The sequence below is a fragment of the Lycium barbarum genome, chromosome 12, assembly GCF_019175385.1.
Source record: "Lycium barbarum isolate Lr01 chromosome 12, ASM1917538v2, whole genome shotgun sequence".
Taxonomy (NCBI): Eukaryota; Viridiplantae; Streptophyta; class Magnoliopsida; order Solanales; family Solanaceae; genus Lycium; species Lycium barbarum.
Window position 1 is genome coordinate 4,692,070 of NC_083348.1, and position 20,694 is coordinate 4,712,763.

At 35.7% G+C, this 20,694-nt stretch overlaps 1 protein-coding gene across 2 annotated transcripts; it reads right to left on the reverse strand.

Annotated features, from left to right (window-relative positions):
• Window positions 1–16,206: 16,206 nt before the first annotated feature.
• On the reverse strand, window positions 16,207–20,387 carry LOC132624822 (F-box/FBD/LRR-repeat protein At1g13570-like). Of its 2 annotated transcripts, none has more exons than XM_060339545.1 (4): window positions 20,247–20,387; window positions 17,152–18,005; window positions 16,919–17,071; window positions 16,207–16,812 (listed from the first exon to the last, which is right to left on the reverse strand). In XM_060339545.1, exons 2-4 carry the CDS (start codon window positions 17,971–17,973, stop codon window positions 16,498–16,500), a joined length of 1,290 nt encoding a protein of 429 aa, XP_060195528.1. In that variant the 5' UTR covers window positions 17,974–18,005; window positions 20,247–20,387; the 3' UTR covers window positions 16,207–16,497. The 2 variants fall into 2 exon arrangements, with proteins under 2 accessions (XP_060195528.1, XP_060195527.1); XM_060339544.1 differs by having other exon boundaries at window positions 17,152–17,997; window positions 20,247–20,381.
• Window positions 20,388–20,694: the final 307 nt, after the last annotated feature.

Below are 20,694 nucleotides of genomic sequence, written 5' to 3' on the forward strand. Positions count from 1 at the left end.
GTTTCTTCTTTGTGTGCTTCTCTCCTTTTCTGCTTCATTTTTTTTTTTTTTTGGTTGAAACAACCTTGTATGCTTTCTTATGTGTGATCACATAACCTCCAAGGTATTCCATTTTACCCCCAACATTGTTGCATACATCTCATCATGTACACCTCCCTCCATTTTAATATGGTTGTTAGACATGCCAGCCTAAGTTTAGTCTTGTTATGGTTTAGTTGGCTGAGGTTAGTGATCTCGTGCTAGACATGAGATGCTTGCATAAATATATTTTGAGGTTGGCTGCCATCTAGCTAGGTTGTTTGGGCCTATACAAGTATTTTAGTTTGTTGTAATTGCCCTTTGGCAATTGTTTGTTGCCTTCTCTTGTGTCTCCGTTCACAACTACTGGTGCTGCTTGCCTTTGCCCTTTCAAAAGAAGTTGTATTTGATTTGGTCAAGTGCCATTTTGTGATATCCAATTTCTTTAGGAAGATTGTTTCAGTGTATATACTTGTATAGTGTCCATGATTGTTCATTGAAGCTACTAGCACATTACTTGTATGTCTATAGCATGTTGGTTCTGTGCTCTCTCTGTCAACTCTCAATAAGGCCCAAATAAATCTCAGGCCAAGTGTGGTAATTCGGGGTTGTCTTAATCTCCCAGTGTTAGCCATGCATGGGGTTCCTCGAAACCCCTTGGAACTTGTGCGACATCGGATATACGAGATCCAGACCTAGTCCCCATGCCATGCCTAAGTCTTAGGATAACTTGAGCTTTGTTGGAGTAGCCAAAGGGGTAAGTATGAATCAAGTATGCGCTGCCTTATATATATGTATATGTGTGCATACTTTATATCATACATGTGTGTGTATTCATAATTTTGGTTATTTACCTTAGTGATAAGTTCAGCGATTATAAATTAACCGGTGTTTTCTTTCGTTTCCCCCTCCTCCTACTATCACGCGACCACTCGGGTCACAAATGCATGAAACTATCCCCCTTGGGCCTAAGGCCCAAGTAGGAATACTACTTTAAAATAGAGTCCGACAAGACAAAGAGAGGATATCAAGGCGCACAGAAGGCCCAGTCATGGGTGAAAATGGCCAACTAGGGGCTTGGTCCGCCCCTAGTCTAACTTAGTATCTTTACATTCGGTTAATTTATTTCCAACATGATGTACTTGTAAAGACGTTTATTGAAAGTCATAATATAGTGGAAAATCCTTATGATTGGAATTAGATGTCTTAGGACAAAGGTTCTTATGTCGTTTAGTCGACTTTAGGTCCCCATACGCATTTTCAAAAAAAAAAAACACGGACTTGAACATAACGTTTTATAATGACTAAGTAGGTGAACGAGATAACTCAAAACAGGTCGTTCAAATATAAATTAAGAATGAAGTTTTTCTCTAAACCCAAACAAGGATATCCGCTTTAAACAAGGGAATTTCAAGAAACAAAGTTTTCTTAACTTAGTCAAAAGTGAACTGGCTTTCCTTTAAAATCAAATCAGTATTTTTTGATAAAACAGGCTCATCCCCAGGAAGATGACTTCAAAACCTTTACAAAACTTTCCTTTTGCACAAAATGGTAAATGTTCTCTTTTTACAAAAAACGCACCAAACAGACTTGGATAAAAGCAGATTTTCAAGTTACAACATTTATTTTGAAAGAGAGTTCAAAAAAACATAGGGATTTTTACTTATGATGCTGTTTTGGCTCAGAATGGGCCTAACTCAATGCATATCTTCAGGCGAGATACACTCGTTCAAATATAAAATGCCTTTATAAACGATTAAAGAACCTACGCATAATATAAAGTTCCGGATAAAGACTGAAACGTACCAATACGAGTCAACCCGAACCCCTGAGTATGAGTATAAAATAACTTATAAACAATGTTTACTTCACAACTTATACTTATTCCTTATACATAAAGGGAAGCTATTTATACTCGGATAATATAAATCCGAAATTACGATACCTCTATAAATAAAGGGATATATTCCTCCAAAATACATGATATGCATGACAGTTCTTTTTTTTTAAAGGGAAAATAAACAGTTTAAGCAAATACTCATACACTGGAATTCGAAGTTCAACCGTATAGTACGGATCCTTAATACTAGGGTGCCTAACACCTTCCCCAGGGGATCATCAGAACCCTTATCTAGAACTTTAGATTACGAAGGTTTTTTCACTGCATTTGAATAAACCCTTCGAAACCGGTTTTTCTAATTTCCTAAAAATTAGGTGGCGACTCTTTTTCAAAACAAGTCCGAAAGAGCGTCAACGAGTTCGTAGTAGCCTTCTCGCGCCCTAAACCCGAGCGAAAAAGCGAACCGTCACAAACATTGATGAAAGAAAGATGAGAATCTGTAATTCGAGGTTGATACCGAAGCGTAATGTGCTTTACTCGCTACCCGAGGTTTCTTTTCGGGACCAGGGTGTACATTGACTTCGCGGGTCCCCCATAGATCATGACTATTGAGACGTCTCCACTGTAGCATATGGGTACAGGTTTGAGGTATTGGCCATCGCATTGCATTGCATTCCATACATCTATACTGCATTTCCCTCGTTGATATTTCCCGTTATCTCATTTACTCCCTGTTTGTGGACTGCTTTAGTGATTGTTTGGTTGCGTGGTCCTTACTTGGTAAGGTGAGCGCATTGAGGATTAGTAGCAGACTTTAGGTCATGATCTGAGTGCTGAGAGAATTTCCTATACCATATTTGTGAATTGTTGTGTTGATGTACTTAGTTCCAAGTTGGATTGCCTATCATCTTTATCTATTAATTTTCGCTTGTTATATGTATTTTTCTAATCGTTGTCGGCCTATGATACCTACGAGTACGTGTGTTTGTACTCAAGCTACTCTTACTACACCCTTCTCTGGGTGTAGAGTTGTTCCAGGTTGATGTTCGAGATTCAGCTAGATTTTGAGGAGCTCATAGAAATGTTCGGTAGAAGCTACTATTCAAGAATCTGCATTTCCAGAGTTCCTCTCATAAACTTTATGTTTACTTCTTATTTTAAGCAGAAGTTGTATTTCCGTCTTGAGTTTGTAAATTTTATTGTTGTTGTATATTTTAGAAGCTCTTGTACTAGTCTAGACCCTATTTTGGGAAACGGTTTAATCAACAAAAGTGTTGCTTGATCTTGTTATTTAAATTGTGTTTTGAAATGGGTTGATTTATTGTATCCTCATGAAATGTGATTAAGTAAGTAGATAGATTTTTATATGGAAATGGTTTGCCACCAGGAGGGTTAGAGTGGGTACCCACATGACCCATGAATTGGGTTGTGACAGAAAGTGTCAAAAGTCTTAGAACCTACTTTTACACGTTTAAAATCAGGTAGACCAATCTTAGCCAGGCACCCCACACTTTCAGAAACTTCAAGTTTGGGGCGAACCCTTTTCACAATTCATACGGAGTCTTGTCCAACTTCTTATGAGGGACTCTATTAAGTAATATAACATGCAGACAAGAGAGCTTCCCCCACATGTTGTTAGATAGACCCAAGGTTAAAAGCATAGAGTTCATCATTTTCTAAGGATTTGGTTTTCCTGTTAGGCTATACCATTTTGTTGGGGAGTATAAAGAGCACTAACCTCATGTATAATACCATTTTTCTCACAAAAACCCTCTAGAGTATTAGTACTATATTCACCGCCCTTATCAGATCTTAGTCTCTTGATTTTCCAATTCTGCTTTGAATTTCAAAAACATGGTTTCAACCTCATCTTTAGACTTTAGAAGATTTACCTTAGTGTATTTAGAAAACTCATCATCAAAAGTAATGTAATACTTTTTTCCACATTTACTAACAGTGTTCTTGAAATCAACTAAATCATAATGTACCAGTTCAAATAATTGTCTTTCTACTAGTAATAGGTTTAAATAGTTTATTGGCGTGTTTTGCTTCTACACATATGACATTTACAAAAATCAACATTTTTATTATCACAGAGACTGACTCCATTTTTCTAAGTCTTTTAATAGAAGCACTATTAACATGACCTACTCTATGCCACAAATTAATAAACTCAGCAATATAAGCAGAATTAGAAACACTTGCATTATTGACAATCTCTTGAACAATGTTCTCTACAAATAAACCCCCACTAACATACCCCTTCCCAACCAAGTCTCCTCTATGAGAAATAATTATTTTATCGGCTTAAAAAAATAAGTATAAGGCCTGCTTTGTTGAGAAGTGCTTCAGAAACTAAGTTTCTATGGAGGAAGGGAACGTACAGAACATTGTTCAAGGCTAATATTTTTCCAGAAGTTAACTTAAGATGAATTTTTCCTTTATCCATAACTCTAGCACTAGTAGAGTTACCCGTGTAGATACACTCGCCATCAGTGGACTCCTCAAAGTCATGGCACAACTCCTTGTTGGCACAAAAATGTCTTGAAGCGCCTATGTCCGGCATCCAGTCAGTCTTTTAAGCCACCAAGTTCACCTCAACAGTTACAGCAGTAATCACTTCATTATTCTCAGCAAGATGAGCTTGGACATCACCTTTTCCTCCCTTCTTTGAGTTTTTCCCTTGTCTTAGATGGCGCTGGGCATCCGTGTGACCAAGTTTCCCACAGATGAAACAAGGTCCCTTTGATTTGGATTTGGCTCGGCGGCTCGTTGAAGTGATTCTTCTTCTGCACATGTTCCTTTTTTGGGACTTTCTTCTATTTTCCTTTGAACCTGTCTCTCACAATAGTACCAGAAGATTCCATAGAAGAATTAGGAGAAGTGCTTCCATCTTATCTTTAAGACGCTTTGCCTCCTCAGTCCTCATGTGACTAATTAGTTCCTGGAGAGTTAAATTATTTTTCTTATGATTCAATTGGTTTCTATAATCACTCCAAGATGGTGGGAATTTTTCAAGCAGAACATTGGCCCAAAAAATCTCACACATCTTCATGCCTTCGTTGAGAAAATCAGCAATAAAGTTATCATACTCGTGGACCTGTTCCACGATAGCCTTATTGTCAACCATTTGAAACTTAATCCCCTGTCCAAAAACAATTTTTTATTCCTTGCATCGTCAACACCATACCTTTTTTCCAAATTGTCCCATATTTCCTTAGCAGATTAATAAGTAACAAATAAATCAAATAAAGGATTAGTCATATGGTTCAACAAATGCCCTCTAACAGTTATATTGTCTTGTTCAAACTTCTTTCTAGTAGCATCATCAACAACCATAACAGTGCTAGAACTAGTAGTAGCTTTAGCAACATCAACAACAGTGCTACAACCAACAGTAGCAGGTTCGTTAAACAACACATAATCAATTTCTAATTGTTCAAAGAAAATCAGAAGTTTATGTGATTTAAAATTATTTTCCTCCAAAGGCTCGAGCATTGATAGATGAGGAAGAATTTGTTCAAGGAGATTGCCATTTATTCAATATTGTATGTAAAAATCTCTTTCAAATTGTTAGAAAAAAAATACCACAATATTGATATTGAACTTGAAATTAAAATAGTACCGAATTATCACAAACACTCTGTCGTGGCAAGCCACTGCCTTGAAAGCGATTTGGACTCGACTCGGATGCAAATCATTAAGGCCGGTCACTCCCCAAGGTTTCACAGCTCTTCCAAACACGTGCACTCGTGGCTGGAAATTTGGAGGTTGCCCAAAAACTAACTTGAGAAGAAGAGAGGAAGAAAATATTTTTGGTGTGTTTATGTTCTCCAATGTCACTTCTGAGATTACAAGAGTTTTACGTTTGCAAATAGGAGAGTTTATGGAAGTGTAGGAGTGAATGAAATTAATGGACCATTACACCAAATGGTACATAATTCATTTGGAATGAATATGTTTCATGTCCTTGTAACCTGTCTGTATAGAATTTATTCATTTTGGAGTGAAATGTTAATGTCCTGGTAACGTATCTGTATCGTTTGCATTACACAAAAAGACAAAAGTTAAGAATGATTTCAACAGTTCTTGCATGGTATGCATAAGTAAAAATTGTCCCCCTTTTATCTCATCGTACTTCTCCTGTTCGAACTTCCCTAATATGGGTCAGAAGATAATTTATGCAGATAGAATAAAGAGCTAAACAAGTTTAGCGTTCGCGGATCAGCAATGTCCAGGATTTGAAAATTAGATGAGCAGTTTTGTTGTCATTTTCATGTAATTTTGTTTTGATATGTGGAACGTAGGGGTGTACATAGAAAACCGACAAACCGCACCAAACTGATAATCCGAAACAAATCGAGAAAAAAATCTGACTAGTGGTTTGGTTTGGTTTTAAAAAGAAAAAACCCGACCACCCTTGGTTTGGTTTGGTTTTAACTAAAAAAAAGTCAAACCGAATCAAACCAGCCCGACATTACATGTATAAAATGTCAAAAATATTTACTTATAAATATTTCTTAAACTTTTTCATAATTTTTTGTCTTTAACATATTATTTCAAGCTTGGAATTAGAATTTTGAATGGTCCAATAAGTTTTATAGACCAAAGATATTAGTAACTCAAAGAAAACCCAACAAAAATCAAATCAATACTAATGCAAACAAAAGAAATTCAATTCTAACATAGGAATGACAATAAAGTTTGATATCTATTCTTTAGTTTTATATTAGTTAGACAGTGAAAATAAATAACTTAATTTTATTTTTGGTTTAATATTTAATCATGTAATTAATACTTATTAGTCGTACTTATTTTAGTATGACTTAGTACTTTTAGATTATCATCATTTTATTTTATGCGATTTAATTACTTTTTTTTGTTGAAATTTTAATACAATGTCATCTCTCATCTCACATTTTGTGTTATTTACTTAAAAACATGTTAATTAGATCGTCGTATGTTACTAGGACTAAAGAAATATTTGAAGTACAAGTTATATATTTTGTATAAAGACTTTACCGGAAAAAAACCCGAGCAACCCAAAAAAAATCGAGAAAATCCGAAGTTGAAAAACCCGACTTTTGTTGGTTTGGTATGGTTTATAGATTTAAAAACCCGATACAATTGGTTCGGTTTGGTATTTGAAAAACCCGAACCAACTCGGTCCAGGTACAACCCTAGTGGAACTTTTATATAAGCTATGAAGACGTTATCATTGTAAGCTAAGTCCTTGTTAGAGATGCTTTTTCATCAATATATTTGCAAGTGTGTACGTTTGTGTTGTTGTGTCGTTAGTAATTTTGCTTACTTTTTTATTACATGCATCTTCAGGTCATGCAGATCTGATGCATGCTCTTGATGATAATAAGTTATCCTTTCAAATGTGAAGGTATCACTTCTCAGCTGGACACAAAGATGAGAAGCGTACATGTGCGCTAAGACAAGAGTGTTCCTACGTGTAATTTCTACACATGTCTAGAGAAATCACATAAATGTTTTTTCACATAAACTATTACCTCTTTCTTCTGTTAAGTATAAATGCTTACAAACAGCATTAGAACTTCCATAAATGACAACGACAATGTGGTAGACTTCATTACGAACCAGATACATACGGAAAAAGCAACTAGCATAATATTTAACTTAATGGTACTTTGTCACGACTCAAATCACAGGTCATGATGGCACCTACACTATCCCCTGGTAGGCGAACCATCCCCAAAATATTTACTTCTTTTCAGTAACATAAACGGAATTTACATACACTGGAACATAAATCAACAGTTGTGTTAACATCAACAAGTGCGAAAGAAAACTCCATAAAATAAAATTCCCAAAACATGGTCTTAACATGTACAAAAGCCTTAAATGAAAAACATATACATTTGAAAATAGTTATAGACTCAAACACAGAATACACTTCTGTCTATGGATAAGAAATAAATAGAAAGCTTAAGAAGAGACACCGGGCTGCAGGACTCTCTAGTAGCTCTCCCAAACGTCTCCAATAAATGCCTATGAATCAATAGCGAAGCCACAAACGTTAACTTGAACCAACCTTGCTCCCCCAAAAGGAATGCAGCAAGAGTAGTATGAGTACAAACACACGTACTCGTAAGTATCGTAGGCCGACAACGATTAGATAACGCATATAAACAGATATAAATTAACAGATATAGCAGATCAGAGATCAAGTACAGCCACAAGCATGTTCGTGTATCAGTCATAACAACATACGACACAGTAAGTCTCAACAACACTTAGATCATAAGCCTAAATGTGGTCTCTAATCCTCAAGTACACCAGGCTTCTAAATAAATAACCTTACAATTTTACAACAATTGAATCAAGTCATCAATCAAGTATCCAATGAGAAAATGTATCATGTAATGATGTGGGATGCAATGAAATGACATGCAATGCCCCCCAGGCCTCCTCACCATGCCTTACACAAATGCTAAGGGAAATGCCTCAAAGTCATGACCCATGGGGGACCTTGAAGTCCATGTACCCTTGTTCGGGCAAATGACCTTGGCCTCGAGTACTCTCTCTCCGATAAGTGACCTCGGATCACGAGTGTTACACCTCTCGTTTTCTTCGCGAGAAGGTCCTTAGCTTATTGGTGGTCTATACCGTTAGTATGGAGATCCGTACCCGAGGTTTTAGGAGATTAAGTGCTTTTCCTCGCGAGTGCCCAAGTATGAGTATACGTTCTTTGTAATACGATAGGATTAGAAGCTAAACGAATCGAATCGTCGCAAGTGGAATGGACTCAAGGAACTGGCAGAGCACCAGTCCCCTTTGACGGACCGTCGATGTGTCGACGGTGGCGTCAACCCATGCCGTCGACACGCCGCCTTCTCTGATTCTCAGGTGGCTGCATTAAAGGTGCAAGTCGATGGCCGTCAACCCGCTCGTCCAATCGCACCCCTGGAAGTTTCCTGAACCATATATATATATGTCTAGCCCCACGACTTCATTTCTTATCTTCTTAATTCCAAACTAGAGAAAGCCCTAATATATTTCTCTCAACATTTTCCATCAAATTGGAGGAGTTTTAGTAAGATCCGAACCCGTAAAACTTGAGCTAGTGAAGAAGAAGGTTGTTACTAGGGTTTTGTTGAAGTTGTTGAGCTTTGGAATTGAAGTTGAAGTTTGATTCTTGGAATCCTAGACCTACAAGGTATGTACGTGGTTTTTACCTTTATGTTTGAGTTAATTACCAAGAGTTTTAGTGGTTTAAGTAAAGAAAATATAGTTATGAAAGTTGTAAATTGAATAAGGGTAAAGTAGGATTTGAGGGTTATTTTGAGGTATGACTGGAAGTAGAATTGATTATATTGTGATATGTAGGAATTGATATTGTCATGGATGGTGTTGTTATTGATATTTGAGTTGAATTGGAAGTTGAGTTACGAAGGGGATGTTGCCCGAGATCTGTTAAGTTCCTTTTTCACTTAAATTGGATAGCAAGTGATGTAAATAGTCTAATTGTGGTCATATTATCTTGATTGTAGACTTACTATTCCGAGAAGTAGAAGTTGGACAATTAGATACGCTTCAAGGTATGTTACGGCTATCCTTTCTTTCATTTTTGGCATGATCCTATGATATGAGCAAAAAATCGTCTAAACAAGCTTCCATATTACTCTACTCTTAGAAGCACTAGGAGTACCTCAGTCTTTGATGATCCCATGCTCCTTGTTATGATTGTTCCTTCTGTTCTTGGGTCATAAGATTCCATCTATTGATGATGTTAGCCCAAAAGATGTTTATCGGAGATAGTATGACCTTATGTCACTCCGAGAGCTCTCGTTACTCATTATGTTTATATATTGCATTCATTATACATATGCTTATTGACCCTTGACCAGAAGGTGTTATATACGTGTATATTATAGGTATATGGGGTATGGGGAAAGGGATAGGCGTTATATACGCATTACCACCTGATCAGCTGGTACACAGAGATGATGATGGTGATATATAGATCGGGTCGTACGTTCCTCGACACTATTATATGATATGGATCGGGCCGTACGTTCCTCGGTACTATTATATGATATATGGATCGGGTCGTACGTTCCTCGGCACTATTAAATATTATGACCTATGCATATCATGCGCCCTCAGAGGCACTATCCTGTTATACAGATGTTTATCTACAGATACATTCAGATATCGAGATTTGCTTTCAGGATTCTTATGTATTTATGTTCCTATGCCTTATATACTCGGTACATTTTCCGTACTGACCCCCCTATTGCTCGGGGGGCTGCGTTCATGCCCGCAGGTTCAGGTAGACAGAGAGACGATCCAGCTCAATGGGATTTCTGCTCAGCTGTATTTGGTGCGCTCCACTCGATCCAGAGCTGCGATCTATTTTGGCATGCTATTTTGAGATGTACATGCATATATGGGTATGGCGGAGCCCTGTCCCGTCCTTTCTACAATTTTTTTTATCCCATTTGAGGTCTTTAAACAGTTTTACGTAATTAGTACGTGATGTTGCCTTGTCGGCTCCCATTCTTTTGTGTACAGCACATGTCGCAGCCTGGTCGGCTTGCATTGTTCTTTTCGGTATATATACATGCATGCAGTTGGTTGATAGTTCTTGATGCATATCTCTTGATGATGGTGTGGTATAAGTTATTATAGTTCAGATGGAGATATTTATGGGCCCTTGTTACTCAGTATTACCCAAGTACAAGTATAGGGGTGTTTGGTCACTACAGATCAGGCACTTGTCACGACTCATCGGTTTGGGTCGTGACAACGAGCACTCATCTCGCTCCAGTAAAGACCTCGGATCATGAGCTCTCATCTCTTTTTTACGCACTCCAGCAAAGACCTCGGAGGCTACACTCTCTTACATATCATCATATCAAGTCTCAATCATATCAAATCACATATGAAGTATGGAAATGCAATGCCATGCATAAGTCAAACTCAATCACACTGCAATCTAATAGAAGTAGAAGACAAGCAAATGCCAGGGAATCAATTTAACACTAAATCAACTTACCATAACTCCAATCATAAAATCGATAACGCCTATCAAGAGTGTCGAACTCGACAAAACATGATTATATAAATTCTCCTATATTCATAAGATAAGTGAGAAATCATGGACAACGACTCAATCAGGTCTCACACTACAGCAACACATATTATTTCCCTATTCATGAATCATAGCATAATATCAAGAAACAGTCCACACCAACCCTAGTCACAATCTAAGCAAATATGGTGACAAGCCCATATAACAGCTGAAAATACCAACCTAATTGGAATTCACCACCACACCATGCCCGAAGGCCTATCATGCTTTCCCCGTCAATGACTATCATTTATATATGCTTCGCTAATCGGAATCTAAATAGGGTTAAACCGTAACCTACCTCAAAGGCGAACATGAGCCACGAACCATCCATCTTGAGCTTCTTCGCTTTGGAACGCCCCCGAACGGGCAAGTCCTAATCAAACAAGTATTCTATATTAGCAAACGAATCTACGAGCACTCATAAAGCCATACTCCTAAGAGGACTCGAAAATGACCTTAGAAAATGGCCCCAGGCCCACAAGGGCAAAATCGAAACTTTTAGATAAAATTAGTCCACCCAAAGCCTAAACAATCAACATCTTAAATTTCACGTATCTCTCACCTCAAATGAGCTTTAATTTCACTATTTTACCAAAAACCCCAAATTCAAGAAAGACCCATAAATGTTACCATTTGAAAATCCGGTTTTAAAGTCAAATTTGAGTTGGAAATAGTTTATCCAAGCTAAAACTACAAAATCCCTTCAAAACCAGTCGTGATTTAGTTAAGAAGAACCATTTACTAACCTAGGGTTCATAAGCCATTAAACCCTCCTTCCAAACAAGTTTCCCCCCAAAGAAAGTCTTTTATAATCTAAGATGAATTCACAAAACGAGGATATGGAACTTACCCCAAAGAGCTACCTTGAAAAACCTCTCACAAAAGGTTTTCTACCAGCTCCCTAGGTCTAGAAATATGTTTGGAGTAAATGAGGCTCGAGTTTGGAGACAAGGGATAAAAAGGGTTTTTTTGATTTCCAGTGATCCCACAGAAGTGGACTGAGGCTCGTAGGCGCGGCCTTGCTTCTGCGAAAAATATTCCGCAGATGCAGGACTCACTTAACCCTTCAAAATTCCGCCGAAGCGGAAGAATCGTTGCAGATGCGGGCACGCAAGTGTGGCCTATATTTCGCAGGTGTGATGCACATGTAGCACAAATTACGGATTTTCACTAACTTCTAGATATCGACTATTGGTCAACCCTTACCCGCTAATTCAACTTAGAACATTCTAAAATCCTTGGAACAAATCAAGACTCGCTCGATTGCCTCGGGAACCTAATTACCTATCCCCACGAGTTAAATCATACAGAAGAGAATCTATAAGAAGGGTATATTCGGGGAAAAGAGGAAAATGCCTATATCGACTAAACGGATCGTTACATACTACTTTCTTTTCTCTTTTATGTACTCCTACTAAACAATTAAAATAAATACGAAAGTAATTTCCGAAGGTCGAACCACTTTTGTACAGCAATATTGCAAAAATGCTTGTGCGGCCATCTAGTGTATATAAAACTATGTAAACGATGATACTTGATTTTTTTTTTTCCTTTCAAGAAAATTTAATCAAATTAAAGAAATACTCTCTCTGTTTCAATTTATGTGAACCTATTTCTTTTTTAATCCGTGCCAAAAGAATTACCTCTTTCCATATTTGGAAATAATTTACCTTTATGCAATGATTTACAGCCACACAAAATATATGTGTCTCATTTTACATCACAAGTTCAAAAGTCTTCTCTTTTTCCTTAAATTCCGTGCCCAGTCAAATAGGTTCACATAAATTGAAACGGAGGGAGTATATATTTGTTGATTTTCTCGTAGATATATATGTTAGAGACATAAATAACATAAAGTTAGTAAAGAGCACTTATAAATAACATAAAGTTAGTAAAGGGACACCATTTTTAACATCATTCATCAGATATATGGATATACAGTAGTAAGATTAAGCTTTTTGTACACTTTACTTTTTTCACAAATGCTTTTAGGATATGACTATGAATTATTATTTTTTATTTTACAAATACCTCATAAGTTCATATTATATCCGCTCTTTATTTTATTTTGATGCAGGTAATAGATAACTAAGATCAATATTCATAAATGATAACTTTTGCACATTTTAACTTCTGTTTTAAAATTAAATTAAAAGTATTTTTAGAATATACAATAATAACTTACCTACAATTGGCGTCTGGGGAGAATGAGGTGTACGCAGAGCTTATCCCTCAAGTGAGGGAGGTAGAGAGGTTATTTCCGATAGACCCTCAGCTCGAGAGTAGGATTGAAAGAAGATCAAGAGTAAAAAGCAATGATGATTTTTAGAATATATATATATATATATATGGAAGGCCCGGGCTTACTCAAAATATAAAAATATAATCTTTTATTAAATAAGTATAACCTGCTATTTCTTCTATCCCAATTTATGTGATATACATTTCTTTTTAGTTTGTACCAAAAAGAATTATACATTTCTATATTTAGAAATAATCTAACTTAAAACTTCCTCTTTTACCCTTAATGAAATGATTTACAGCCACACAAATATCTATGACTTGTTTTAGGCCACAAGCTTCAAAAGTTCTTCTCTTCTTTCTTAAACTCCGTGCCTAATCAAACTATATCACATAAGTTGAGACGGAAGGAGTACATTTTTCTACCGGATAACTAATTTAATGTATTTGCAGGTTAATGATATCTTATTAATAATTTTTATAATTATTAAAGTTTCTTCATCACACAATTAGATGATTTTTAGCGAAAACTTTATTTATGAGGAATAAAGTTAAGTAGAAAAATTAGCAAATCTCAAAGGGACACATGTGATTCGATATCCTAAACTAAGATGATAAAGTAAGATAATTACAACTTGCAAAAATCATAAATCGAAAAATATTTCCATATTTTTGTGAATTTGTGAGCGTGTGATTTTATTTATAGATAAAAACAAATCTGTTTTGATTTTATTAAATTATGCACTTATTATTTTGTGTTAAGGGTTTATGCTAGTTAAATGCGATTTTTAACCTTAGGTTTAGATTAAATCATTTTTAAAATTATACCTGAAAATCATTTTAGTACAAATTTTTTTAAACACATGAGCTCGGTAAAGTATAGATATAATGTAGTAGAAATGCCTGCATGTAAGTAAACAAATTTTCAGAAATTCGCAAATTCAATAATGCAAGTATAAAGTAAAAGAAATGCTATAAGAATCTACAACCGACGAACTAATAACAGGAGGGAAAAAAAGTTGGAGGATAATAAACAACAAATGAAAAAGGAAAAACGAGAGAGCGACAAGAAGCAAGAATATCTAGCGAAGAAATGATTATTTTTTAAGGGTAATATATAAGATCAATGGAAGAAAGTGAAAGAAGAAATAAGATAGATGTTCGACAGTTTTAAAAAGTAGACCATAAGAACAAAAATAATGTTGACGCAGGGATCTAGTAGCTCAGTTGGTTGGTTACTTGAACTTTCACATTGTTGGTGAGGGTTTGAATCTCATGTTATAGTCCCCTCCCGCATTTCCCCTTTCCCTACCTCTATGTAATAATATTTTTAAAAAAAAAAAATTGGACCTAGAAGTAATTAATTGAAAAGTTTAACATTAATTTAAAAAATTTTGTGAAGACTACAAAAGCCCTTGATTCTCCGTTATATATATATATATATATATATATAGTAGTAGTATAGGGTTTTGCTAACACACTACATACATCCTCCCCACTTTTTAGTTCTAAATAACCCTGAATAATTTTGCCAACACATTAAAGACATGGGCATTTTTGTCTTCTACACCAAATCCCCAATTTTCTTCTCTCTTCTCTTCTCTTCATTTCATCCCGACTCCAACTTCAATCTACAATACATGTTGAGAAACAGGGAGCTAATCAGCCATGGTTCTCAAATATTCCAAAGTTCTCTTTTCTTTTGTTTTCCTTTGTTTGAAATATTTTCTTCCATCAGTGACCAACCTTTATTCTTCTCAAATATTCCTACAGATCCAACCATTTGAATCTTTAACTAATCAACGTCTAGGCAAAAATATATAGTCATAATACACAATCACAATTACAGAAAGATGCATAGCACATTGTGGCACGAAAGAGACATAAATTGTAAGGAGGAAAAAAGTGCAATGAAAATTAAAAGGAACCCTCGAATAAAAGAAATAAGAGTTAATCAATAAAGACATGGAGAAAAGAACACACTTAAGAGTTAAGATGATAAATTACTAGATATAATATTCTCAACACATCAGATATTAACGAGCTAATAGCGATATTATTCTCAACATCAGTTCTGCCATCTTCTCATATAAGAGTACTCACAACTGTCTGTTACGAGTTATTGGTATGGCAAATAAAAGTCCTTTAATTACCAAAAAAAAAAAATGGTTGATAGCTTTCATATATTCTTTGATTCCTTGAGCTATTGAGAAAAAGATTGGTTAATCAATTCCATGTCGATGGAGTTCAATCTGGGAACCAAAGGCAGAAGGGGCTTTTTTCGTAAAATGCAGAGTAAGTGGGAAAGAAATTGGGGATTTGGTTTAAAAGACAAAAATGTCCATATCTTTAATGTGTTGGCAAAATTATTTAGGATTATTTTTGAGAACTAAAAAGTGGGGAGGATGTTAACATACTACCTTCATGTAGTATGTTAGCAATATATTTATGCAATCAAAAATTATTGTATAATTATAAATTCAAAATTTTGTAAGTAATAATTTACAATGTTTTAGGGGTATTACGTGTGAGTACATGGAAACTAATATTATTATATGTTTCAATGAAATATCAATTTCGCATCTAAAAGTTGTCAAAGATAATTTTCATTAGAGATACAATAATGATTGGAAAGAGATGAAAGGTTAGATCCGTGGGAGATCAATGGTTTATACTCCTCCAACTTCGCATCTAGTTAGCTTATACTCCTCCAACTCTTATGTTTGCTGCAATTTTGGTAATGAATCAATTTCCATATGAAATCATGAAATGCAGTAAGCATTGTGAATTTGGACAATTGTTCTCAAAATTTTAGGGAGGGGAATATGGAACAATTGAAAATTTCAGTCTGCTTGGTTTTTCAGGTTAAGTATTACTTGACCATTCTATCAGGCTTTAACTATTTCAAAGATGAAGCATAGATGAAAATGGCATGCCTAACTCTACCTTTAGACATAAAACTGTTAAGAAAATGTGTAATGGCTGCCGTAAGGAAACAATACACCCCAACCAAAACATAACTTTGAAATAAACGACCACATTCCCATCAATTCATAGATAATTCACGAACGGGCATGAAATGACACAATCCTTAGCATTGTGATATGAAAAGAAATAGACTGGTCAAAAGTCAAAACATCCATCCAGAGACACTGAAATTCAGTTTTTTATCTCAATTATAAGGCAAGGCAAACACAGCCATATACTACTGCATCCACATTCATTTCTGTCAGAGACCATGGTGTTATAAAAGACAAGTGGAGATAGACAGGACTCTGATCTTGGTAGCGCTCTATGAACCTTTATAGACAACTTCTGCTTTAGGTGATGCCCGCTGAAATTTTGTTAGCTCTGTGACTAACTCGAGTCTTGCTTCAAGGGACTTATTTCCTTGCCCGTGCTCGATTAACATTCCTATGAGCATCGGAGACTTGGCTAATAGAAGCTTAATAAGCTGCATTTCAGGCTTTGTGCCTGTTATACTTTCAAGCTTAACTGCTCTGAGGTGATTCAATGTCACATCTGAGAAGCCTTCGACTTCAAGAGATTTTAAAGCAGGAATCTCATTCATAGCATCACTGGTTGCAGGATTAAACCGTTTGTATACCTACAAAATAACAAAAGATGTCCCTCTAAACTAAAATTGACGATTACTGATTATGAAATAAGATAGCAATAACATACAGATACATGAAAGAAAGAAAAATGTTAACCTGAATTTCAATGTCCTGTAAATACGGGGAGCTTCTTATCAAGCAAAGAGCAAATGATACCACAGCTAGTTCATCTAGAGTAATACCAAGGTGAAGACGTTTAAGACAGTTAAGAGCAGTGGGGAGCTTTTCCGATGCTTCACCTGCTAAGAACTAAAAAGACCAAAAATCAGTATGTATTCAAAGCCAAAAAGATAATATGCACGACAATGAAGTCATGAAGCAACATTTACCCGGACACTAGAATAATCCAAGTGGAGATGCTCGAGAGCATGAAAAGACTGAATAAACTTGGTAGTATCACGAATTCCTGCCTTCTCAGAATATCCTCCATCTACAATTGTAAGTTTTGCAAGAAGGGGGGCATTTCTTACAGAAATAAACCTTATACGGCCTTTGAAGTTAAAAGATCTCAACTTGGGAGCTTTAATCTGAACGTGGTAAAATACACTAGACTGCAGCACCAACTGCTTGAGCAAAGGGCTATGAGAGATCAAACTTTCTAGAAGTGGGGAATGAATTGTGACTCCACAAAGTTCTAGGCTAACTAAATTATCAAATCCTTTAAAAACGGGTGGAGGATTTATTGAACAATTATGGAGACTCAGATGTCTCATTTGAAAACATGTGAAAAATGAAGAAGGCAATTTGTATAGGCTTCTTTTGGGAAATTGAAGCACAAGATGCTGAATGCCATTCCTAGAGAGGAAACATATCAAGTTATCAATTTTAGGACAGTTTCCAAGATCAGCAACGGAGAGGGTAAATTTTAGAATTGGTCCTACATGGAGGGTCAACAGGTGGTAGAAAATGTTTGTAAATCTAGCTGTAGGGGATATTACGTTATCTGTCGTTTCCCAAAGTGCTTGATCAAGCGTCAACTCTGGAAGTCTGCACCAGTTATATCTCCATTTCTTCGACAAGATACTTGTTCTCACAGCATCTCGTAAAGGCAAATGTATTACAATGGCATCTATTACATTTTCAGGAAGATTGCTAAGTAAATCGGTAGGTACAACTGGACAACCGTGATTCTTGTCCGTAGGAGGCATCATATAACAGCAATTACCAGTAAGAACCTGCGAAACTAAACAATAATACAAAGGTAAGTAATGGCAAAAATACTGGACAGAGAGTACACAGCCATCACGCATAACAGCTATTCACACTATTAATCAACACGTTACAACAGTAAGATGAAAAGAATGGCTGCATTTAGCTGAAACCGGTCATCTTAGTAACATCCTCGAATTGCATTGCTTGCAGCAAGATTCCCTTCCATCAATACTTCATGAATTTAGCAGATTATCTTTTATTTTTCGAAGGAACATCAAAAGAAGAAAAACACAAGAATCATATTTTCTATTTACCGGTAATAAACGGAGACACCCAAAATCACATGCCAGCAAAAATTTATAAGAAAAACGACCAAAAAAGGACCAAAATCATCCCTCAAGTTTGAGCTCACACTTAAAATAGTCCCTGTTCTATAATGTGGAGCACTAATAGTCCTTAATGTTTGTAAAATTGGTGCACCTTTAGTCTAACTTAACAGAAAATATCAATAACTAACGGAAGATCTCGTAAAACCCAGAGATAAAAAGAATTTCTCAGCAGAAAATACCCAGTGCCTACCTTCCTTCCAAAATCTCTTACTGCAGTACTCCAACTAGGTCCCAATGCCAGCACAAATATTTGGACTGTATGTCAAGGCCTTTCTGATAGTCCAATATCTTATTAATTGAAAGCAATACCTAAAGGGACTAAGGCCTTTATAGTCTCAAATACATGCATAACCAAATTAAAGAGACTGGCAAAGCGCACAGTGAGCAAGCAAGGTGAACATTGCTTAAGAGTAGTAAGTAATGTCACCCAACTACATGTAGATGACAAATGAAGCATTTTGATGATAATAAGTACTACAATAAACATTAGAAAGCATTTTGATGATGTAGACCAGTGAGTATTTTGGACAACTGGCAGTATGTTTTGTCACTTGAGGTTTATCTGGCACACATATGCAGACGCTTTTCCATGAGCAGAAGAGCTTTAGGGATGGTTTGGTATGATGGATAAGCCAAAATAGTGATGGGATAAAAATTTAGTATCACCTGATACTTTGTTTGGTTACTAATCGTGGAATAAATTATTCCAGGATTAAAAATAGTGCTGGGATAACTTAGACCCATTAGAGAGTGGAATAGCAATACTGGGATAACTTATCCCAAAATAAAATAATGAAATTGACTAAAATAACCCTGAGGTTCTCAAAACCCTTTTTCCACTACATAAGGTGAAGAGTATTTTTGTAAACAAACAACTTTTTCTTAAAAGTCATGCAATGCATGTTACTTTTAATACAACAAACCAAACAATCAATAAGAAATAATATCAGGATAACTAATCCCATCATAACTTGTGTTCAAACCAATCGACCCCTTAAAGTATATTTGGAAACAGACAATAGCTGTCGTGAAGATTTAGGAATAGTTTTATTTGTTTCACATGGTGGATTGAGTCCAGATGCTGCCAGTTAGTAATTGTTGCAGATATTTTGTTTTTGAAAACAAGCATTGATCAAAGTGGAGGTTATACTCCGTTAGTTACCGATGGTTTTCATTCCCTTAGACTAAATGTGCCCTATTTTTACAAACATAAAGGACTATTAGTGCTCTATCTCATAGAATAAGGACTATTTTAATTGTAGGCTCAAACTTAAGGGCTGATTTTGCTCCTTTTCTTGAAGAACAACCATCTTTTTGATAGAATGTAAAATGCGGAATGACCCCTTCTCATAATAAGAATATAGAGAACACAATTCCGGAAGAGGTCTGGTGGTGATTAGTAAAAAATATACTAAGTAGCAAATAGTTTGATTGAGTTTACATGTTCAGCACAAGTAACAGCAAAGGTGGGGGTGAAAGATGACCATAAACTAAGCCATTAATTCATAGGAAACATTTCAAATAATTTACATTAAGGACCAATTTCTACCAATCAGAAATGTTTATGTCAACCAAATTAAAATAAGAAATTACTTTCTATGATGTTATTTTTTATTTTATTTTTAACCATATAAAGATTTTTTTTTTTTTTTAAAATCCCCTTATAGTGCAGAAATATCAATTGCTTCTCAAAACTTCAGTTCAAATTCCTGCTACAATATTCAGTGTGAATCTATCTGCTCCAACTTATCCAACGCCTGTATGACATCACCGCCTTAAAAAAAAAAAAGTATACCGAAAGAAAACTACTCTTCTTGACTTAGTGAAAGGATGGAAAGAAATTATTTTTGAAAAAAAAAAATGGTGGCAGATTTTAAGCTTACCAAGATTTAAGATTACTGCATGTACTTTCCAATTCTTAAGCAGTGAGCACTTTTAACTCTTTTGGATTCATCAAGGAAGAGGTTTCTATGCAAGGAGGGGAAAAAGAAACAGAGGAGTGATTAGTGAGAGAGGTTGTCCAGTAACTTACTCTACAGTAGGGTGATATGTTAAATATATATACTCAATTGACAACTAAACATGACAAAATGTTTTCCTTTCAAATAGATTTGAGCGGGAGAATCTTTAAATTTTGTGTTTGAATTCTTTTGTAAATTGTGTGGGTCCCACGGCTTCACCCTCTTCCTCAGATAAAACGGTCAAAATGGTCCTGATGTTGGACTATTTAGTCTTTCGTATATACGTAAACGAAATAATCTTTAATGTAAAAAACAAATGTGATTATTCCAGTCCTTCATATATACCGCGTAATCAAAATAGTACTTAATA

What these genes read in the sequence shown, in the direction of transcription:
- LOC132624822 (XM_060339545.1), bottom strand. Translation starts at nt 17,973, where the DNA reads ATGATGCCTCCTACGGACAAGAATCACGGTTGTCCAGTTGTACCTACC. An exon ending in TGGATTATTCTAGTGTCCGG is followed by an intron (nt 17,072 to 17,151) that starts GTAAATGTTGCT and finishes TGGTCTTTTTAG; the next exon opens with TTCTTAGCAGGTGAAGCATC. An exon ending in TACAGGACATTGAAATTCAG is followed by an intron (nt 16,813 to 16,918) that starts GTTAACATTTTT and finishes GTTATTTTGTAG; the next exon opens with GTATACAAACGGTTTAATCC.